Source organism: Aulonocara sp. 'chitande type north' Nkhata Bay, linkage group LG14 (genome assembly GCF_057382095.1).
Source record: "Aulonocara sp. 'chitande type north' Nkhata Bay isolate Kocher_YH1m ecotype deep benthic linkage group LG14, A_spYH_male_GT1.1, whole genome shotgun sequence".
NCBI lineage: Eukaryota > Metazoa > Chordata > Actinopteri > Cichliformes > Cichlidae > Aulonocara > Aulonocara sp. 'chitande type north' Nkhata Bay.
This window is the reverse complement of record NC_141357.1, coordinates 10137663-10161861: the sequence shown is the minus strand read 5'-3', so window position 1 is coordinate 10161861 and position 24199 is coordinate 10137663. Positions and strand designations below refer to the sequence as shown.

The following is a 24199-nucleotide window of genomic DNA, read 5'->3' as shown; positions in this document are numbered from 1 at the left end:
TGACTCTGTCTGTTCTGTACCCCTTGTTCCCTCTGGCTTCTAGCTAGCTTTGGAAAGGGGCAGTTCATAGAACTTTCTTTGATTACAGAAAAATGTATCTGAATGAGCATAGCGAGCTTTTGAATTGCTTCTTTTAATTAGAACACTGAAAACTCTTGAAACAAAACTGGAAAAACACTTTAGAGTGACGCAATAGGAAGATAGCTGTCAAAGCGAGTCAGTAAACACAGTGAGTTATCTTGGTTCCACACAAAGGGAAGGAACATCAGTAGGGATTAAAGCTGCGAGTACAAACCTTCAACAAATCTGACATCCAGCTCCCGCTGTGAAGCAGACTAGGGTGACTGCACCAACACTTTTGTGCTTCACCCGGGGTCACCTGCCAAAGACAGCCTCACTCCACTGCTTCACTAAGCTACTCTCTTGTAGCTCAACACAATCCAAAGTGGTGTGCGCAGCCAAGGCTCGGCGAGTTGCCGGAATTTGCATGTGAGGCGCATTCACTGTCAGCTTGCATTACAGCTGATATCCATTCTCATTGATTCCGACTTCTTCTCACATTTACATTTATTCATTAGGAAGACGCTCGGCTCCCTTCGCTCCCGTGCAAGATGTCTTAGCTTGAGCTTACTTGGTGTAATGCGCTGACAGCATGCAACAAGAAGTAAACAAGAGGATACCGGTGTCCCTTCTTATCCACAGGAATAACATACTGTTAAAGGAGATGTATTCATCAGAGAAAAAGGGTGGTAAAGAAAGTGAAGGGTTCAGGAGGCTGTACAAGGGGGTGTGTGGGAGGAGAAGAGAAAAAATGGTCGTTCACTTTGGTTTTTACTCCAAGACATTGGAATTAGTAGAGGCCTTAGGTGTCTGCTTAACTTAACAGTCTTTGTTAGTCAGTGGTATCAAACATAGCAGTGCTGAACTATATTAAAACATAACCAGCTTGGCTTATTATTTCAGCACAACTGTTTGTGTAAACCTTACTCAAACCACCTTTGACTTCCATACACCCCCGCCTACTCACTGGATTGCATAATTGCTGTGATTTGTTTGCTTTCCCTATCTACAAAACTCCACACTTCATTTTGCCTAATAGGATTACATATCATGAAATGGAAAAAAGTTGCATCCATTTGTTTCCCCTCGTAATGAAGAACCGGGTCTTGCTATTTCTCACCTAACCTGTTTTTGTTCTCGCTGCAGGTGTTATGTTGATGACAAAGTCTCCAAGGTGGCTTGGCTCAATAGATCCAACATCATCTTTGCCGGCCAAGACAAGTGGTCCCTGGACCCCAGAGTAGATCTGGTCACTAAAGGACAGCTGGAGTACAGCCTGCGCATACAAAAGGTAATGTTGACAATAGAGATTTAAAAGCTGAACTGAATTATTGTGCAAAACTGATTCAACCAGAGCTGAGTTGGGTTGTCATTTGCATTTAGATGTGGAAGAGAATTTCTTTTTTTTTAGTTTCAGGGATGTTATTCAACAAGTCATGAAACACAACCTTATTACACACACACTTTGACTTAAATTTATTCTTTTTTTAGCAGCAGATGTTGTTAAATATTAATCTATTCATTTATTCATTTATTTATGCAGCAGGTTCAGTCAGAGGGACTTTTTTTAAACTACATTCTTAATTTTTGATTTTTCACTGTCTGCATGCTTTTACAAGTATAAACATAAGCAGTGACGGGATGGGAAGACAGGAGTGTTTTCACATCCCCTTCAAAAAAAATCTTTCCTAGCATAAATTAGCGCTGAAGAAGTAGTTTGACATATCGGAAAACTTGGTTGCCAGCTAAATATGAAATTGGAGCCGGAATTCATTTTATTTTAGCATAAAACAAAGACAGAGTAAAGGGGCTAAGCATTAAAAATCTACTTATTCCATCAACTTATTCATCTCTATATTGGAGATACTTTCAAATAGAAATATTTATTTTAAACTTACCTTATTACTGTCAGCATGACAGAAGGGCAGAACATAACATGTAGTGTATATAGTCTCAAATGTAAAATTTGGAAAGGCTATAGAGAGCAAGCAAAGCAAAGCTACATACAACTGCAGAGGTTATACAAAGTGCAAGACTTGGCATAAGTGACGGGCATTTGCATTCTGAGTCCCGAGTGTGGTTCGCTTTAGGCAACGAAAGCAATGTTGTTTGAATGACAATGAGGTAAACACATCCTGCCCTGTTCTTCAAGTCGCTTAGCCAAGACAACAATGGTGTGCATAACCATGGACACATCAAAAGCACAAATTTTTTTTAATGATGAGATTGCATTATAATAGGATAAAACACATTTTGTTGATTTACTCAGGAAATCAACATTTTGGACTTTGCCAAGTCCATTAATTCACAACATTTCCTCATTATGTTAATGGGAAACATAACCTAGGCTCCAATACATTTATTTCCAAACATATTTGCTGTTTTGCATTCCTAATATCTAAAAGTAATTTGCATGAGACAGAGTTGCTCTGCTATTTTATGGGGACATGGATAGGGGTGACTGGCGGTGTGGCCATAAATCTGACATTTTTAGAATCTGAAGGGAGAAAAAAGCACACATTAAACTACAATAAAGTTCATATGCCTTCCCCGCAACAATTTCAGCTGAGAATAAAACTGATGGTCTGTCAATTTTTTCAGTTTCTTAATGCCAGCATTTTGTACTTCATTCAAAACAAACAACAAAAAAACCAACTATTATTTAGTCATTTCAATATCACAACTGTTTGTAAGTGCTTTCCTCGATCCATTTCTTTAATGGGGCTTACAAACACTATTTCCTGTCCTGTTTTAATGATTCTACTTTCAAGTCACCTAACAGCATTGACATTTAATATGTAATATAATATATAAAATGTAATGTAATAAGTAAGTGAAATAGTCATGGTAACCACATTTAAACAGACTTAAAGTATGAATAAGCCGAAACAAAGTACTTCAGAGTTTGCAATGACAAAGCAAAAATGATATTTAAGAGGCAGAAAAATATTCAGTGAAGGGATCGTTCAGGAACCTTTTCTACTTTCACTAAAAGCAACAATATATATAAACAAAATATATGAAAAATGAAATGAATAAAAGTAATCTCATAGTTATGTAACAAATATTTGTTTGGTTTTTATTGGTTTGATGAGAAAATTCTGATAGTGGTTAATCAGTGTGCAGTTCTTGGTCTTTCATAAATACTTTCTTTGAGTGAAGTGTAATTCAGATTAAAGAGGATGTCAGTTTAAAATGACTCAGCATTTTTGTGACATGGGAAGTGACTTGCTTTTTTGTTTTTAGGAGAAATTACAAAAGACAACAATAACAATCACCACATGCAAAATCTCTCAATCCCTAATTCCCATCCAAACTTAAATCCGGGGCTGCCCCTGATTTCAGTTTGGATGGGATTGAGGGAATTTGGAGTAAGGATTAGTCAGACACACAGACTGCTCCACAATTACAGTAGCAGGATAAGGAAGGAGGGAACTCAAGCATTGTGGGGAACAGCAAAATACAACAAAAATACCAGTCATACATCATGGTTTCTCACTCTCAGGGCTAATATATGCTCAGATAGCTATTTATCTTGGTAATCTCTTTTCATTTGAATCTTGCTGTATTGTCATAAAGTCTGTATCAGGCTGTGTGCATGCCTGTGAACTCTCTCTACATGATCAGGAGTTGAGCAACTAAAACAGGTCCGTCTTAGGCCCCTGAAGGTTCTTATCGATATGAAATATTATGTGTCATGAAGCAGGCAGGATTGAGGACCCAGAATGCAGACTCTTAGTGGCAGGACTAACTCAAAACACAGCTTTATTGCTGATTACAAAATACATGAAAGCAAACTGGAAGAAACTAGGAACTAAACAGGCAGGTTTAGTTCCTTAACCTGCAAGAATGAGGTAGATCGGGGCAGACGCAGACATACACACAAGGTCAAACAAAGGAACAAACCACATGGGGGAACATAATCTAACTAACGAGACAGGGGAAGCACAGCTGAACATGACACACACCAGACAAGAGACTGTCAAACTAAAACAGGAAGTATGAGACAGATGAAACACTGGGAAAAAAGTGAGGAGAGAGAGGACAAGAGAGCAAGGAACGAGACGGACACACAGAGACATGACCAGGGAAACAGGCAGATAAACATGAAGACTAGACTGACCTGACAGAGGACACACAGAGGCAAGACCAAGACAAACAGGACACGCAGGCGAGACCAGGGCATGAAAAGGAACCTAATAACTAACTAGACAATCTGAACTACAAATACAGAAATGCAACTAGGAAACAATTCACACAGAGAAAACAAGTATGAATAAACAAGACTCAAACAACCAAAAACACAAAACACTGACTCAACATCCCAGGTACCCTAACAATTATGACAGCATCAAGTTGCCTAGTAGCTGCCTACAAGCATTCTTGCACATAAGACCTTTTTAAGAATCTCCTCATTTTAATTTCACAACAGTAACATCTAATTTTGTAAATATTTAATTTACTACATTTTGATGTCTCCTAGTTATGATGTTTAGAACATCATCATTTGATATCATTTGACACTCTTTTTTTTTTTTTTGCCTGTCCCGTTTGGTTCTTTTGCCATCAGAATTATTGTCTAAAGGCAAAGAAAGATGCCCAACGGATTTACTTTACCAAATGGACCATCCCAGCCTTGCCGTAATGGTCGATTTGATTCACCTTTTATTGTTTATTTTATTTATTTTTTATTTTCACTTGCTAGATATGGGACAGACTTGAATCAGGAAAAGAAAAGGGAGAAAGGAAGAGGGGGGGAAAACAGCGGAGAAGAGACAAAAAAAATACATATATCAATCACCTGGATCACCTGTTGAGAAAGAAAAAAGAAAACAAGCAGAAGAAAACGAGAGCAATACAATAAACAACATCACGATGATATATGGGAATATAACTGTAAATACTAAATATTAAACATTATTGTGCAGCACGTAATATCGACAGCGCACAGTGTGCTTTGAGGTAGGAGCCAAAAAGGGTGTCGTTTGTGTGTGTGAGCACCCGTGTGTGCACCTGTGAGCATGAGCGGGCTTGTTTTTAAAAGGTTCCTTCATGTAATGATCCGCTAGAGGGTGTGGGGGGCCACAGCCCCGTCCTCCAGGGCATGAAGCATTTGACACATTAACGTATGACTAAGTTTACTGTTGTTAGTGGGTATATTGTACATTTAATGTCAGATAAAGAACAATATAAATATACTTAGGGAAATGGGATTTCTAGCATGCATTTTTTCAGGTGCATGGTATCGACATGTACTGTGTAGCTAAACCACGGTGTACATAAACTGCAATCAGAGCAAGATAAATTAAAGCTTTAATCTTTAAATATATGGGTGCATATTCAGTTGAAAACAGTCATGCCAACATTACCAACATTTCATTGTCCGCTCAGTGGGGGTGGACAGTGTCTGGCCAATAAACGTAGCAGTACACTTATATTTTTTAGAAAATGGACAACTGTAGTTTAAACATTCAAACATGTTAACATACAACAATCCAATATTTATCTGTTCATTTAAATTAACATCTACCACCCACGTTTCTTTTTTGCTTTTGGCTTAATGTATTTACTGTATGCGTTTGCTACTAGGAAAAAGATATCATCTATTTAAAATGTACACATTCTCCCAGTAGCATTGTCGCAACCAATTAAATGTTGTTTTACACTAATAACTAATATTCTGTTTTAATGTGTTAGGTGGATGTGTATGATGAAGGCTCGTACACCTGTTCCATACAGACTAAGCAGCAGCCCAAGACCTCACAGGTCTACCTCATTGTACAAGGTAAGCTACAAGCTCCTGCTGCAAGGCAGAACGTGAACATATCGAATGAAGTCTTTGTCAAAGAGTTCACAAGCAGCATACACAAATGTTAATGCAAAAAGTCATTTCTATTGCATTTGTTTTGTATGGTGTCTGGAAAGGAAATTACAGGAATACATTTCGTGAGAAACAGCATGCCTTGTTTTACTTCAGCTGAGTCTTAAGTGCACTTAAAAATCTTAAGCAGTTTTTCACTTCAAAGAATGTGAAGTTGTCTCTCTTTAATTGGGACAGCTGCAAAGATGAGAGCAGGAGGTAATCAGGAAGAGTGAGAAACGGTGATATTTTTCCCTATTAAATCTAGGTTTTTTTGAAGTTTTCCTGTGGGTACGAGGCTTTTGGCTCATGAGATTACAGTAGAAACAATTCTGTGAACTCATCAACTTTTTCTAGCTGAGAGGCCTGATGAAAAGGTATCAGCCTCAATGTTAAGCTGTTCATTACTCCCCTTTTTAACTGGAATTGTGAATGGTCCCTGTAGGCGCTGGGAAGCTATATCTGCTGATAGTCAGACCCATACATACATTTCTTAACTAATTTTGGATTTGTGGCTTAAAACTTGACTAATTATCTCAACATGGAACATCTTAGTTCAATTACATGGCACATACTACTTAGATATCAGGAAATGGCTGTGGTGCTTAAAACAAATTAATAACGGCCTTGGATGTGCCAAAATGTCTGAAAACGAAATACCAGATAAAGCAGGAGTAAATTTTGTGCTCCCAGATCACACCACAATCGATTTTTAGGTCAAAGAAACAAGTTGAAACTGAAATGCAGACTTTCAGCTTTACTTCAAGGTGTTTGATAAAAGTATTGCCTTTTGTGTTTAGAAATTGAATTGAAGTCATTTTTATTTATAGTCCTATAAGTTATAGGACAAACTAATATAGCTTCAAATAGAAATATTGTTATTTGGATGAAAATCTGTTGTAGTCAGAGACTGTGTGAAGTTTAAAACCCATGGGTATCACCAGCTGCTGTGCTTCCTCCTTTGTTATGCTCTGCCAGGCCTTTACTGCAGCCACTTTCAGTTGTTCCTTATTTGTGGGTCTCTCTGCATTCAGTTTTGTATTTACTAACTGTAAGGTATTCTCTGTTGAGTTAAAATCAGGTGTGACTGACTTGCCCATTGAAGACTATCACATTTCTCTTCCTCATGAAACTCTTGTGTTGCTTTTGCAATCATTTTTGAATTATTTGGCTGAAAGTGGGCAGCATTGTACAATCTGTCAGGAGTCACAACATCAATGAACACTAGTGGCCCAGTTCTATTACACTCTTTGCATGACCAAAGAGTGTAATCAGTGGTTTGCATGTTGTTGTAAACCCTCATTGTTTCCATTCATGAAGGTGTCTCTTGATTGTAGACCTTGACCTTGATACACCTACTTCCTGTATATATCCTCACTTGGATTGTTTTAGGAAGCTATTTTTCTTAAGCATTGAAATAATTTTGTCATCATGCACTTGAACTGGCCAGTGCATTCATTCTCTTTAAGAATGCAGATTCTTGATTTGGCCACTCCTAAAGTTTGTGTTATTTCTCTGATGGGTTTACTTTGATGTCCTAACTCGCTTGTACTAACATGTCTTTGGGCGTCATATTTAAAATTACAGTGAAAAGCGGTAAATGATATTTCGTCTGCACTAGCTCTGTTATTGTCATACAGTACCAGCAAACCTCTGATAAGACAGAATATTAGCTTACGTCACATCAAAATACTGATTTTCTTTCTAAAGTTACCACTTAACGCTCGAATTCAGGTATTTATTATGATTTTCTTTGTCTTATTATGCCCTTAAGCATTTGCAACATAATTTCTCTGCCTGTAGTTTTTCCTGCCTATTTATATCTACACACTGTCTCAGAAAAGCAAATCACAGCCAGGAAATAATCTTGGCGATAACAGTCTCATTAAAACATTTATTCTGATGTTCACACTTGGCTGTTATACAGCAGCTGCACACTTTTTCGGGGTAACGGTTGGCCTTTTCAAGCCTTGTTCAAATCCCTAAGTTGTTTTTCTTTTATGAATCGCTTATAAAACAATAAGAGCAATACAAACACGCAGTTGTGCATCAAGGACAAAAAGGAGAATTTATTATCGATCAAAATGCCAAGTCTCTCAGTTTGGCTTTTTCAAAGCCACAGCTGGTTGACAGAATTTTCTTGTTTAAAGAGTCTATTTTATACATGCATGCAGAATGAGTTCTCACAATTGGATTTCCTATGGTGTCTTTGTTTCCTTGCATGAATGTGGGGGTTGAATTTTTGCATGCTTTTTCATCAAGCTGTGAATGTCTGAGCTTCTCAGCTGTCCGTCACCCAAAAAGTGACAGTAAATGTTGATGGAGTGTTGTATACAGCATGTACTTGGATACATTTAATGTTGTAGCTCAATCCATTTCACCAGTGCTGGAGTTTTTTAACTGCCCTCTCCATTTTGAACCTCCTTACTGTGAGATGTGAAACCCAACCGCAGATAACTGCTACAGGCTGTCAGTGGATGAAATGCATCACAGTGCAATTTCACCACACACAAGAACTTATCATCCAGCTATGAACTGAAGATATCATCCATTAACAGCATCTTTAAAGGTCAATATCTGAATTGATGTTGCTCTTCTGGGATCCATGGCAGCAAATTGCCTCTCCTTCCCAGAATCCATCGTGTCCGATTATTCACTGCTTGATCATTGGAACGTCCTGTGCCGGCTTCCAGAGTTTCTGACGGCGGTCTCATTCATCACAGCTAATGCGACGGTTATGGCCAAACATTGATTCTGTTGCTTTCATTACCTGCTATTTTGTCCTTTGCTCTGCCTCTCAAAGTCCCATTCAGTGTTGATGCCATTGTTATGCTCATCTATTGTATTTCCCTGCTGTGTGGGTGTAATCTTCTCCTTTAAGTTCACTTCAGCATCTTTCATCTAAATTGCCTTGCAGTGCTGAAGGCGTAGGTTTCTGGCAATTACAGTGAATGTGTTACTGTGAACAAATACTGGGACTTTTTATTTACTTTGAAATTTTGATCAAATAATGAACGGAGATGTGCTCAAACAAGTGAATGCAGCATACAGGTTAACTAGGTGTACGTTTGATTCTGATTTGCAAATATCCGACTGTTCAGCTTTTACTAGTTTTATCCACTCTTTTTGTACTCTAACTATAGTTGTTTACTAAGAGGACAGGACAATGTCTCTTTGTTTGTGGTACTATAATGACATTACAAGCAGCAACCTACAGCAACCCCCACAAAACCCAATCAGCTCTGCGGGATAATAATTCACCCCACCTTCATCTTTTAATGGGTATGAAAATGTTCCAAGCTTCAAACATTGCCCCTGGTTACAGACCCAAGAGCAGGTTCACATAACCAAAGCTGACAATTTTCTGCTAGCAGGGACAGGGTCGTAATTGGAAAACAAATGATCAGACAAAGTAAATTTGCCGTGGATGGAAAAGTGGCAGACTCACGGGGCTCAGACGAGCGATACCAGGAAGCAGGGTCACTGCACATGACAAGAATCGTAATATAAGGGCGGGCTTTTCACCCCAATCCTGTCACGGTCTGCAGAGACAGGCCGTGCGGTGGTGTGTGTGATGGACCCAGGTGCATACACAAGTGAGTAGACGGGGGTGGACTTAACAGAAAGCGAGCCTTTATTATGGCTGAAGACAAAGTGCACAAACAAAGCAGGGATGGCGTGACTAGACTATAACTAAACTGGGAAAACTAATACTGCGACAAACTAAGAAAACTCAGACTATGATGATCACTGCAAGGACTGACCGTGAAAACATGGAGGTGAGAACACAGACGACGCGACACAGACTACATGAAACACAGAGACTAAATACACAAGAGGGATGATCAGGGGAAGTGGCCACACATGGGAACACAGCTGACACAGATAAACATAACAAGACATGGCAGGAGTAAACAACACTGACGGGAGACTGTCAAAGTAAAACAGGAAGTACACAGAGGTGCAAACAGGAGGAGAGAGAGAGCACGGGCATAGTGGGCTGGGGAAACATGGAATGAAACACGAGGGGAGATGAGGGCTCACAGATACATAGAGGGGCACACAGGGGATAAGAGTCACAAGGGGAAGTCAAATAAGGAACAACATAACAGGACAACTCAGGAAACATGACCTAAATAAGGAACGAAATACGAGAATACAAAAAACTAAGAATACTGGGCCCACATGGCCCAGGACCATGACACCACCCCCCCCTAAAGGGCTGGCTCCCGACAGCCCAAACCCGAGAAACAAAAACAGAAAACAACCCACCCAGGGCGGGAGGCGGGGGACCAGGACGGAGGGACCAGAACGGGAAACAAAATAAACAACAGAAAACACGGGAGCACACGACCATAGTCAAAATAAAGTTCAGGGGGCCGACCCAGAGCCCACAGGCACAAGAGTTCACGAGTCACACGGTCGGGGGGCCGACCAGGCGGGTGGCACAGGTGGCAGAGCTGGTCCGGAGGCCGGCCGTGCGGAAGGCAGCGGCGGCGGCGGCGAAGGAGACGACGGAGCAGTTCAGGGGGCCGGCCGCGGCGGCGAAGCAGTTCAGGGGGCCGGCAGTGCGCAAGGCGGCGGCGAAGCAGTTCAGGGGGCCGGCAGTGCGCAAGGCGGCGGCGAAGCAGTGTCAGGCGTACTGGCCAAGGCCCGGTGGGCACGGGACCAGTCGAGGCGGGACCAGACGAAGCACAGGCTGAGGCAGACGAAGCACAGGCTGAGGCAGACGAAGCACAGGCTGAGGCAGACGAAGACTCTGAGGCAGACGAAGACTCTGAGGCAGACGAAGACGAGGACTCTGAGGCTGAAGCCGGGCCAGGCGAAGCAGGAGCCGAAGCCGGGCCAGGCGAAGCAGGAGCCGAAGCCGAAGCCGGGCCAGGCGAAGCAGGAGCAGAAGCCGAAGCCGGACCAGGCGACGGCGAAGCAGGCGCAGGGGCCGGACCAGGCGACGGCGGGGCCGGACCAGACGACGGCGGGGCCGGTCCAGGTGAAGCACAGGCAGAAGCTGGACCAGGCGACGACGAGGCGGCCGCAGGTGGCGGCTGAACGGGCCCCTCGATCCCTCCAGCGGAGACAGGAGGCTGAACGGGCCCCTCGGACCCTCCAGCGGAGACAGGAGGCTGAACGGGCCCCTCGGACCCTCCAGCGGAGACAGGAGGCTGAACGGGCTCCTCGGACCCTCCAGCTGACATGGTGTGAGGCTGAACGGGCTCCTCGGGCCCTCCAGCTGGAAGAGACGGCTGAAGCAGAAGGCAGTCTGAGGCGGAGAGAAAGCTCACGCCATTCCTAGAAGGCTGAGAAGCAGCCTGTACGGCCGACGTGGAAGGGAGCTGAACGGGCCCCTCGGGCCCTCCAGCGGAGACAGGAGGCTGAACGGGCCCCTCGGGCCCTCCAGCGGAGACAGGAGGCTGAACGGGCCCCTCGGGCCCTCCAGCGGAGACAGGAGGCTGAACGGGCCCCTCGGGCCCTCCAGCTGACGAGACATGAGGCTGGACGGGCCCCTCGGGCCCTCCAGCTGACGAGACATGAGGCTGGACGCATTCACCTGACATCTTACAGTTAACAGTCCAGAAGCAAACAGGTGTCAGATGTCCTGAGGCACAGACCAGCTCATTCACTTCAAGACTCATGTAGGCTGACATAACAGGCTCCAAAACAGAAAGTCCTGCTTCTATATTCCTCCCTTCAGTCTCGAGCAATGACAGGGCTTGACGGCCCAGATAAGCCGGGTCAGCCACAGGGAAAACAAGGACTACAACACTCCCCAGAAAAACACGACTTAAGCCTTCACGGATAAACTCCTGGGCAAACATGAAATGTTCAGGAATGAATCTGGGCGATGAGAACTGACTAGCAAGATGGCGGTAAGGGTTATAGTGACTAGGAACCATGCGTGAGGTGGACTGTAACTCAAGGGTGTTATGTAGTGTGTATGGTGAAATGGGTACGGCTAATGCTGTGCTAGCATTCCTAGCGGAGACGGGTGATGTTACACAGTTCATGTTACCCTGATTTGACTCCATGTCGTCATCTTTAAGTTCCAACGTGAGTTCATGATCCGCGTTCTCAGTTTTCAGTTCATTGGGAATAGGAGCAGCATGCAAAACAGGATTACACATCATCTCACACTCAGTACTTTTACACTTTACGTCATGACCCTCCTTTAAATAATCCTTATGTGCTAAGGAAGCACAGGGGCCTACTTTAAGTAGCTCGTTGGTGAGCGGAGCGGGCTCGGGAAGGGAGGCATTAGCCACAGGTAACTCAGTCCTAGATGGAACCCCAGGCACATTAAATGACACAGAAGAAAACACTTCCACCCCACTCCCCACACAAGCAACATCACGGCCTGTGGAACTCTCTTTCAACCCAAGTGTAGTGTCAGGGGCCCCTACAAGATCACTAGGCCTGTCCAAGATCCTCTCTGAAACAAATGCACTTGGCTGTGACTTGGTTAGCAGAGCGGGTAATTCTGAAACAGTGACTTTATTTTCGCAAACAGAAACACACGAAACAGGGGATTCCCCGGTCAGCTTAGAGGCTGGACAGTTAAACACCTGTTCGGGTGGCGGTGACAAGAACGCCGGCTGTGACTCCCCAGTGTTGGAACTCACAGTCTGAGTGGGTCTTACTCCCTGTTCGTGGAAGCCAGACGAACAGACCACACCATTCCCAGTACCAGAGTCAGCCATTTCCACACTATGTGTCTCTGTTAAATTTGACCCGTGGCTCTGTAATTCTGAGTCTAATTCATCTTCTACGGCTTCAATGGAGGCTGGAGATGACAGGTTGCACTCACTCACCTCCGGTCGTCGCGCGATGCGGTGGCGACGCGAACGCCGTTTCCTCTTGGCCGTGAGCCCCGTTAACGTGGAAAGTGGAGCCTCTTGCGGCGTCGCAGAGGCTGAGGAGGCGAGGGTTGGCGGAGCATTAGGCGGGAGCTCCTGGCAACTCCGGGGGCCCCCAAAGGCCAGGCGTGTCCCGCGGAAAATCTCACCGTAGTGAGGAGCGAGCCCTGGCTTCCCCCGTAGCTCCTCCTCCAGTTGCGCGCATGCGGCGCGCTGCCGCTCCTCGAGGTCGAGATCCATCACCTCCACAGCCTCCTCGTGTCGCTCAGTGGAGGGCGAGACATGCCGTAGCGATGAGCGACGGCGACGTGAACGCCGCTTCCGTCTTGAAGTGGACGCAGACGGAACTTGGATTTCTGTGGTGACCGGCTCCTCGTCTTCTGACCACATCCGCGCCAGATACAAAGCGGGAGAAGAGTAGTCCGATCGAGGCGGCGAGGACGGGCGGCCAGTCCGAGGCGGGGCGGCTGGCGGAAGCTCCTCCTCGGAGATAAGCCAGGGCTTCCAGCGTAGCTCGTCCTCCCGATACGCCCGTAACACCTGCTGCCGCTCTTCCTCGCCAAAGTCCATGGCCTCCGTCGTCTCCGTGCGCCACGCCGTGCGGCCAGACCGCGGTGAAGACGCGGAAGCCGACGGGGCGCGAGCGGAAGGTGTGTCGGTGGCGAGCCTCACCGTTCCAACTGCAACTGCTTCTGGCTCGCGAAGCAGCGGGGAAACGGGACAACAGCAGGGCTCTGGCGGCATAGCCTGCACACTAGGCAGCCGTGGCTGCGGACGGAGTTGGAGAGCGGTGACGAGAAGGTCGGTGATCAGCGGGTGTAGTGCCTCCCATAGCCAGGGAAACACAGACACACATACTCCCACTTGGCGGGCCAACTCCTCCCGTTCCTCCTCTCCGGAGCACCGCAGCCATCTACCACATAGCGACTCCACCGTCTGGAGGATCTCCCTCTCTTGTGTCGCTGGGTCCGACATGGTCGCGTCGTACTGTCACGGTCTGCAGAGACAGGCCGTGCGGTGGTGTGTGTGATGGACCCAGGTGCATACACAAGTGAGTAGACGGGGGTGGACTTAACAGAAAGCGAGCCTTTATTATGGCTGAAGACAAAGTGCACAAACAAAGCAGGGATGGCGTGACTAGACTATAACTAAACTGGGAAAACTAATACTGCGACAAACTAAGAAAACTCAGACTATGATGATCACTGCAAGGACTGACCGTGAAAACATGGAGGTGAGAACACAGACGACGCGACACAGACTACATGAAACACAGAGACTAAATACACAAGAGGGATGATCAGGGGAAGTGGCCACACATGGGAACACAGCTGACACAGATAAACATAACAAGACATGGCAGGAGTAAACAACACTGACGGGAGACTGTCAAAGTAAAACAGGAAGTACACAGAGGTGCAAACAGGAGGAGAGAGAGAGCACGGGCATAGTGGGCTGGGGAAACATGGAATGAAACACGAGGGGAGATGAGGGCTCACAGATACATAGAGGGGCACACAGGGGATAAGAGTCACAAGGGGAAGTCAAATAAGGAACAACATAACAGGACAACTCAGGAAACATGACCTAAATAAGGAACGAAATACGAGAATACAAAAAACTAAGAATACTGGGCCCACATGGCCCAGGACCATGACAAATCCAATTAGATTTTTATGAAACACAGAATTTGGTTGATCGGCCAGTCTAAGACAGTGCTTTTATGAATTGAAGGTTTAATGGCTCCTTAAGCTACTTAAAAGAGTGTGTATGTGATTGATTGTAGATTTGCAGTGTTATTTGATCTCCTGCTAGATGTGTAAGTTTGCTCATTTAGAAGAAATCGAACAGTCTCTAATATTTTAGAGAGAGAGGATATCAACAAAAATCCAGAAAAAAAATCACATTAGATAAAAGTTATGAACTGATTTGCATGTCATTGAGTGAAATAAGTATTTGATGCCCCGTCTTCCACTCCAACCTCTCCACCATCATGGGCAAGACCAAAGAGCTATCAAAGACTGCCAGGGACAAGATTGTAGACCTGCACAAGCTTGGAATGGGTTACAAGACCATCACAAGAACACTGTTCCTACAGTCAAGCACAGAGGTGGAAACATGATGCTTTAGAGATGTTTTTCTGCTAAGGGCAGGATGAGTTCACTGCATTGAGGGACCATGTATCATAAGATCTTAGACAAGGACATCTTTCTCTAGACCAGAACACTAAAGATATGTTATGGATGGGCTTTCTAGCTTGACAATGACCCACAACATTACAGCAAGGCACAAAAGGAGTGGCTAAAAAAGAAACACATGAAGGTCATGGAGTGCCCTCCAAGGTCAATCGCATAGAAAATCTGTGGACTGAGCTGAAGCTTTAAATTGCCAAACAGAAGCCAAGAAATATGAAAGATTTACAGAGTTTCTGTAAAGATGAGAGTGGACCAAAATCCCTCCTGAGATGTGAGCAAACGAGGTGGCCAACTACAAGAAACATCCTACTGTGTTTGCCAACAAGTTGTGTTTTTCTAGGTGATATATATTATATTTTATTCAATGACATGCAAATCAATTCATAACTTTTACGTGTTTTCCTTGGGGTTTTTTGTCTGTATCCATTAAAATTAAGATATTTAATTATTTCTCTCACTGTACAAATGCAGATTAATATTAGATTCAGAATATCTTACATTTCATATAAAATCCTACCTGATTCACTTTCTCATAGCCTGTGGAGAGGTTTTATCTAATCATGTACACTTGACAGACTTTGAACTTGAACCTTATATAACTAATATTAAATTACATCTGCTCTGCGCTGCTGGGGTTTTTTGGAGTGTGCATAGAGTTCAAGCGAAATTCTCCACCACTTCAACAACTAAGAAAAAGTACACTTTAGATGTATATAGATCTAATAGCAATCCCTGAGGGAAAACAGTTTCTAGGGTTTTTTAAAGATGAAATCCACAATGTAAAAAAAAAAACCCTGTCCGAAGCCCATAGAAACTGCTTACTTCATTAATAATACCAATTAATAACTAAAGGATGGAAGGAGGCAGTATATTTTCTCTGATGGCAAATATTTGACATTCTAAAAAGTTTCACAACTTTTTCCTTTAACACTGTCATAACAAATAATCTAAGGTTTTCTTCAATCTTACAGGAATAAGGGAAATTTGGGATATTGAGTGACCCTCAGATGCTGCCCTCATAATTTCCTTTTTTTTACCATTTCTGTTGGTATTTTGAATTTTTACTCAGTCAGCTTATTTACGCACAAGGTGTCCTTGGGTTAAGTGAATGTGATCTCAACTCATCATTTTGTGAATCAGCAGGGTTGCTTCAAACTATGACCCTAACCAAGAGTGTATTGATTTTAGAGCTTAAAGCTAACTAAGCATATTTGCAGTAGAATTAAGGGCCGAACCCTATCCAGCAAGTAATAAATAAAAACCAGGGTCAACAAGGAAACAACCCCCATATGGGGTTTTTAACATCTGAAAAATGTGGTCATTATTTCTCAGTGGCCAAAGTACCCATGACTGGAACGTCAGAGCACCAATGTTAAAGGACACCTTGCATGTAATGGGGAATCAGGAAGCACCTGACATAATGCTTCTGACTTGCTCAACATCACTTTCCCTGATACCATTAAACAACTTAAATGACAGTGAACAGCTAGCAGTGGAACAAAATAAGATGAGAGCAAAAGGGTGAGATAGTGAGCAGACACAACACAGTTGTAAAGGATAATCAAACAGCATACGTCATGTTCAAATAAATATGTGATATGATTAAAAAAAGAGGTATTTTGTTTGTAAATACAATATATATGAACAGTGTTGTTGAACATTGTAGTTCATATAGCAGTGGGTACAATAGAGAGGAATCAGGAAAGTAAAATCAGAAGTGTTGTCTCTGTGATTGATGGAGTATGTGCCGTATTTTTTTCTGAATAGCCCCTTTAAAAAATAAGCAGGTACTACCTGCAATTTATTTTTCTAGTTCTTGCCATGGATAGTGTCTGTTCCTTTGTGGCAGAATAAAGAGGCAGGATTGGTACAAACAGAGACAAATCAGTGATCAAGGGCATTTATGGCTACAGCTTTTTAGACTTTGGAAAATAAACAGCATCAGTATTGAATGCCTACAGTGCTGTAAAAAGGATTTTCTCCGTTCCTGATTTCTTAATTTTGGCATATTTGTCACACTTAAATGATTCACATTGTCAAACAAATTTTAACCCTTTCATGGATGAATTATGACAACCTTAATCAGGATTTTCTTTCATCATTTTTATTCATTTTTAAGCATGAAAAGATGAATAAATATACTTGAGAAAAAAATACTGATTGAGGTTGTCATAATTCATGCATGAAAGGGTTAAATAATAATTACAATGAAACATGTCATACATATATAGTAACATTAAACGACCAGTGGGTGGCAGGGTATGGAGTGACACATCAGTGTCCAGTGTAGTGGTTTATGTGCAATTATACCATCAACACTGACACAAATACAAGAAAACAGCCTTTGAATAACTGTCCACTGTAGTGACCAATATGCGTGAAAGGGTTAATACTAGACAAATATAACCTGAGTGAATACAAAATGTGTTTTTAGGACACTGATTTAATTTACTAAGGAAAAACGTTTCCAAACCTTATGTGAAAAAGTGATAGTAGTTCTTTAAACTGGACATTTACTTGTCTGTTTCTATTGGATGGGCTGTATTAAAAGTTTGGATGAACATTTTCAGAGATGATTTGGGATTGTGACACCCGAAACCCTTGACTGTTTGATCTGATGTGACCAAAGTGTGGCTATGTTTTTTTTATAGCACATGTACTGTTATTGTTAGCAAGCATTTAGTCCAAAAGAACCGCCTCAAAAAGCTCTGGGCCTAAATCTCACTACTACATTATTTTCAGCAATTAAACCAGATCTTCTGTGAATCAAAAAAAGAACGAGGTGCAGTGCAAAGTACAATTAATATTTGAGAAAGTACCACATAAAAAGAGACATAAACCTAAATATAGCCTAAATCACCATGCCAGTAATTTTCTTGTAGCCTTTTATGCAACCAGATCTACAGCAGCACTGTTTTAGCAAATTCAGCAACTCTTACTATGCTATGCTAATGTATTTCATAAAATGCAGAGGCCAAGGAGTGATTCATTCATCTCATGAGGTCGTCTTGTAATACTCGTTCCACACGGCTGGAACTTTTATTTTATTTAGTCGGCACTGCATCCGAGTCCTCCAGCAGCTGCTGACCCCACAATCAGAAATGTTCAAGCTTGTTGAACTCTGATGTCCACTTGTGTATCCAACATTTGACGTGCTGTTTCAACAGTTAGACAAATAATGGTGTCCACAGCCAGCATGTGGTTCAGCTTTCAGTGCTCAGTGCTTCAGATCATTGGCGTAATCACTAACCACAAGTAGATCGAAAGTCATTCCGTTGGCTTGTGCATCCCACACTAAATGAGGCATAACAGCTGGACTGACTTTGACTTGCTCTTTTCTAATGTTAGTGATTATGCAATAAATCCATGTGTGTCTACGTGCATGCTGGGGTGTCTTGGATGTTTCCCATATTCCTTCAAGTCTGTCAATATTATTGATCCTGTGTTAGTCTCCAGCTGCTCTTTTGGTTCCTTATTTTTGTTTTCTTCTGTTCTTCTTCTTTTTTTATCTTTCCTTTCTCTAGTCATGATCGTGCTTAATCAGCTGATTTAAATCAGCATTGATCTCATACTGTAGTTTTTGAGCAAGAGTCAGCAGTTTAGAATTTGCATTGACCTTTATAACATAAATCAAGCCATTAATATCTTTTAAAAAAAATATTGTGATTGTTATCCATCTGACAGCAACCAGCTAAGCAATTCACTTAAGACTACAAATTCTGTTCGCTGAACTGCATGTTCTTGCTTAGTTTTCAGTGCAGCTTTGTAAGTGTTATTATTGTTGGGTGTATGACCAAAGCTAGTCTAGCCAGGCAGTCTTAATTATCTCTTCAAGCTACAAGTTATCGCCCAAGCCTTCCTTGCGAGCAGGTATCCCTCCAAGACATATGGCATTATCCCTTCATAAATGTCACAGAGACAGAATGACTATAAAATAGTAGACAAGTTGAATAGTCCTATAAACAGCTGTTCCCTGGCTGCTGTGATCTCATTCCACTGAGAAATGGCACATGTTAATGTACTGCAGACACTTGTTCTGGAGCACAGAGAGCTGGCAGAATTAAACAACAACAGGATGTTGTGTGTGTGTGTGTGTGTGTGTGTGTGTGTGTGTGTGTGTGTGTGTGTGTGTGTGTGTGTGTGTGTGTGTGTGGGGTGTGGGGGGGGCACAGAGTTTTATTCACTCTGTGTAAAAACGGAGCTCAAAGAAGACCTTTTTTGGTATCTACCACCATTCCACTCTGGCATGTTGGTTGCTTTAACCTTTATTTTCTATCTAGCAAAAGCTTTGTTTTTAATATTATGAGCCTTAACATTATTACTGACTCTAACTTAGCCACAAGGAACAACCTTTATCCAGCCTGAGGATCACTGACTTCCTGACTAAGATCAACCATCAAATGCTCCCGTCTTCAGCACTTATCCAGCCTTTCTTCCTTTCATGTCTTCCATCTTTGTGTCACAATGCCGTGATATTTAAAGAGCTAATCCGCAGAACTCTCCAAAGCCAGCTGTGTCACCCTAAAGAGCACGGTAGCAGGAGAGGACAGAGTGTGCAGACTCATACGTATGTGTGTCTCTGTGTTTGCACATATCTTTTGCTCCGCATTCTGGGCGAGGAGGAGGACTGACCTTTTTACAATTATCATGGGACAATCAGAAGCTTTCGGTGGTGCCTGTGAAGCCATCTACCCACTATCTTCCTCTTCACCACTTCCCATCTCAAGTCCTCTTTGCTCTTTTCTTCTGCCTCTGCACAGCCCTCACACTTATTCATCTCAGACCATCCCTTATCTATGCAGTTACCGGGGTGTTTTGTTACCTCCTCTCTCACTAACCATAGGGTTACACAGAGAGACAAGGGAGATAGAAAGACTGAACTGAAAGAAATTTGATGGTTTAGAGTGGATTAGGTAGTGCATTGCTTTCATTAATTCTAGATATCGGCAGTCTGTCTGGCTCCACTGCTTCAACACCATGATCACACCCACATACACATTATTGCTTGTACTGCCCCCAGCCATGGAGAGCAGACTACAGTCTTTCTACTGGATGATTCCTCTTTACCCATCTGAAAAAAAAGAGAAAGAATGAAGCTCTGACTAACTAAAGAAAAACACATCAACAAAATTTCTTCCAGTAAAAGCTCCACAGTGTCTACAGCAACTTCACAAGACAGTGCTACTGCACATCAAGGTCTTTAAAGCCACAAAGGGACACATGAAATATAGCTCTTTAGCACAAATTATATTCTTCTGATGGTATACACCAGGCTTCATAGTATTGAATTCAGTTTCATTTATATAGCACCATTTCACAGTAACAGTTGCCTTAAGGTGCTTTATATTCCAAAGCAAAGACCCTTGAGTGTCAGTGGTGTTAGAGAGAAAACTCCAACAATCAGATGAACCTCTATGAGCAAGCACTTGGCAACTAAAGGAAGGAAGAAATCCCTCTTAACAATGAGAGGCAGGCAAAGGAAGGGACGGCCATCTGTCATGACTAGACTTGGATGTGTGATGTGGGACAAAATTATAAATGGACTAGTACTTATGTAGTGCTTTTACTACTCTGTGTGGGGTATATCAACTGGTCTGCTACCTGAAATGATGCCAAAGGAAAAGTGAAAGAAACAAGAACAAAAAGACCAAAAATAATGACACAAAAACTGTAGATTTGGGTTATAGATGTGCTTTGACATACACAGAGTTCCACCTTACAGTTTGTGGCATATGTTAGTGTAGAACAATAGTAAGTTTACTAGAAATACCAACCAGTGCACTTAACCAGTTGCTATTTTAGCTACATTGTGGTGAGAGATGTGTAGCAAAACCAGTGCTATCTAAAGGTAAAGGCCTTTAACCACCAGAGGCATAAAATTTGCCATAAAATCTGTTCAAATTTTTCATGTGTTAAAAATATTTGTCAGACTTACCTATTCATAATGCAGCTGATCACACTGATGGCGTAATTTCTCTGGATGAATTTGCAACATTTATTTTTATTTATAGCTTGATTTTTTGGATTCGAATAAAAAGATCTGATAAATCAGACCATGCATTTGGTAGCAAGTGCACTCGTAGCTCAAAACGGCACTGAATATATAATGATATAGAGATGGTAAAATAATACTATTTTAGCTCAGACACTTAGACGCTTCTCCGGGTAAATCAGCTCTTTAAAATGGTTTCTCTTATGTGGTCCTAACTCTGCCAACAAGAGCTCAAACAAATATGGAAGTGTTTTTCTCAAAAATGCAACATTTTTGATGTGTATACTTTGGTGTGAAAAAGTGTTTGCTCCTTCTTGAGTTTCATTTTTTTTGTATTTTGTCACACTTATGTTTAGAATTAGAATAGAATTCAACTTTATTGTCATTGCACATGCACAGGAACAGGGCAACGAAATGCAGTTTGCATCCATCCAGAAGTGCTTTAGTGATATAGATATATTACAATATATATTAGCAATAATATAGATATGTGAGTATATTACAGAAATGGGTCTATTATGTTATAATGTACACGGTATGAGGTATGTTGTGAATATTCTATAACTATAAGTATGTACAGGCTGTAGTGAGTACAAGCTATGTACAGGCTATGAACAGGATATAAATATGAAAAACTATACAGAATATGAAATAAATAACTTTACAGAAATCTGAGATATACAGTTACACAGAAATGGGAACTATGCAAGTTGTAAACAGTTGTAGGATTAAAAATTATCGAATGTACAGATTCAGATCATCCAAAAAATTTAAATATTAGACCAAGATTAAACTAGAAAAAACAACATGCAGTTTCTTAATGAAGCTGTTTATTATTAAGGGCGGGTGGGGGTGTTCTAAACCTACATGGCCCTGCCTGAAAAAGTGATTGAAGTGAGCCTTCCCAGGAGTGACTGACAAAAATTAATGACTAAAGAAATGACTCATCCAAGAGGTCACAAAAGACCCCAGAACAACATCCAAAGAACTGTGGGCCTCACTTGCCTCAGTTAAGGTCAGTGTCAGTGACTCTAACATAAGAAAGAGACTGGGAGAAAAAGTTCCAAGGCTGGTCTCAGTTTTGCCAGAAAACATCTTGATTATCCCCAAGACGTTTGGGAAAATACTCTGTGGACTGACGAGACTAAAGTTGAACTTTCTAGAAGGTGTGTGTCCCATTACACAGCATTTCAGAAAAGGAAACCATGGAAAACAAATGGAACCATGAGTTCTGCTGTCTACCAAAACATCCTGAAGGAGAATGTCCAGCAATCTGTTAAAAAACACCTTAATTTAGAAACTGCATTTTGTCTTTACTTGTCTTATATTTGTCTAATATTTTAATTTGTTTGATGATGTGAAACATTTAAGTGTGATGTTTTGATGCACACTCAATCATCCAACCATCCATTTGCAGATTAATGATCAAGAAACTGACCTCACAGCCAGTGGTTTTAGTTTCAGTCCAGATGAACAGAATCAAGTTTTTAGGATTAAAGTGTGACAAACATACAAAAAAATAGGAAATCAGGAAGGGCGCAAACGCTTTTTCATGCAAGTTCAGATCTGGAAAATTTGGAATTTCGTGCTGCATTTGTGTGATTAATTCTTTAATCACAAAGATGCAGAACTACTGCAACCATTTCTTTCTGGAGACAAATCACTGTTCATTCAGAAGTAAAATAAGCAGTTAATTTTACTTCAAAACATTCCAGATGTCGTATTTTTACCAATTCTCTTTTCCTGTTACTTTAATTTTAATCTGCAGCACTTTGGAGCCAGCACTTTAAGGTGGATACTTCCACATCAACTCCAGCCTTTAGTTGTGATAATTGACACTACCTTGTCAAGAGCAACTATTCATATATTTAGAACAACACTTTATCAATTATTCATGTTGAGTTGCCGGTTTAAACACATTTGAACTGCACATCGCTATCGCACTCAACTAATTTTAGCCTCTAAACATTCTTAATAATAAGAGGAAGTTCGGTGTTTTACTGTTAAAGCACTTTAAAACCTCTGCAGAAGCACTGGCTTGGTGAAGGACAACAGTAAGCCCCGCCATGCCTCATTATGTCTGCCGTGAGCACTGTAGCAGATCGGCAGCTATACACGCATGCATATACAAAAACGCTTCAGGGACAAAATTACAAGTAGTTGTCACACTGTCCATTATTCCATCCAAGTCGAGGAAGAAGAGGAAAAAGGCAGAGAGCGACTGTGGGATAAAGCAGCCACACGCTTTTTTTCATTGCCTTTGAACCTTTATAATGAAACTGACTCCTTGAAGTTTTAATGAAAGCAACAATTTACCATTCACTTTTTCTCCCTGGGCTGCTGCAGCTTACGTTGCTTAGACTGATTCTTTAAAAAAAATGTTTTTAATAAAACTGCAGTCTCCTTTAATTTTATTTGTGCTGGCTGCGAGAGGTCCTCTCATGCATTTAAATGGGGTCATCCCATGGACACGCATGACAGCTGAGTATCGACAAGGGCTGCAGGTGAGCCAGCAGTGCTATATTTCACAAACTAACCAGGGGAGCCAGTGGCCATCGGTTCTGGCCAATATCTCCCTGGTGTTATTTGTGATATAGAGGACCACTATTTCTTTTCCATTGCCTCCGCGCCCTGCACGCACCCTCATTACTTCTACAGGACCTGCCAGTATCTTTTCTCTCCATCCCTCACCATCTTCTCTGTGTGACCCGAGCCTGTCAAATAGATGGACAGCCCTTTGGCACAGTTCTTCTTGCACCCACGAATGCCTCTGAAAGCGAGGATTGAGTGGCGCAGTTAAACATGACCCCACTTGCTCTCTCTGAGGAGTAGACAGGAGGTTAGGTATATGTAGAGGTTGCACCTGTGTGACTGTGTCACAGCACGTAGGACATGTCCTGTATAAGTAAATCTATGGGTTTGTGACTGCCTTTCAAGAATATCCCCCTTGTGCACAACACCTATGTGCTTTTAAGCGTTTCACCCTTGCTGTGCTTTATAGGTTGTGCTCTTCTTTTTATCAGTGTCTATGACTGCTACATAACTCAGATTCATACTCATTTGTGTAGCTTTTGGTGGCTGAACTCGCTGTCCACCTGCTATTCAGACCAATACTTTCGCTCGCTTCATTTATAAGAGCAGAAGCACAAATAGGTTGTACTCATGACACAAAGCGCCACTATTGAAAACTGTGTGCTAGATATTAGCAGAAATTGCTCGTCCTGTTCTGGTGATATCAGTA

General features: G+C 42.1%; 1 protein-coding gene across 2 annotated transcripts in view; it reads left to right on the top strand.

The window, feature by feature from the left end:
- Window positions 1–24199, top strand: part of lsamp (limbic system associated membrane protein) — a 499113-nt gene that overhangs the window by 406461 nt on the left and 68453 nt on the right. For both annotated transcript variants that reach the window (XM_086260903.1, XM_086260902.1), the window contains 2 exons: window positions 1207–1351; window positions 5758–5845. In XM_086260903.1, coding sequence (XP_086117029.1) covers window positions 1207–1351; window positions 5758–5845 — 233 coding nt within the window. The remainder of the gene's footprint in view (window positions 1–1206; window positions 1352–5757; window positions 5846–24199) is intronic.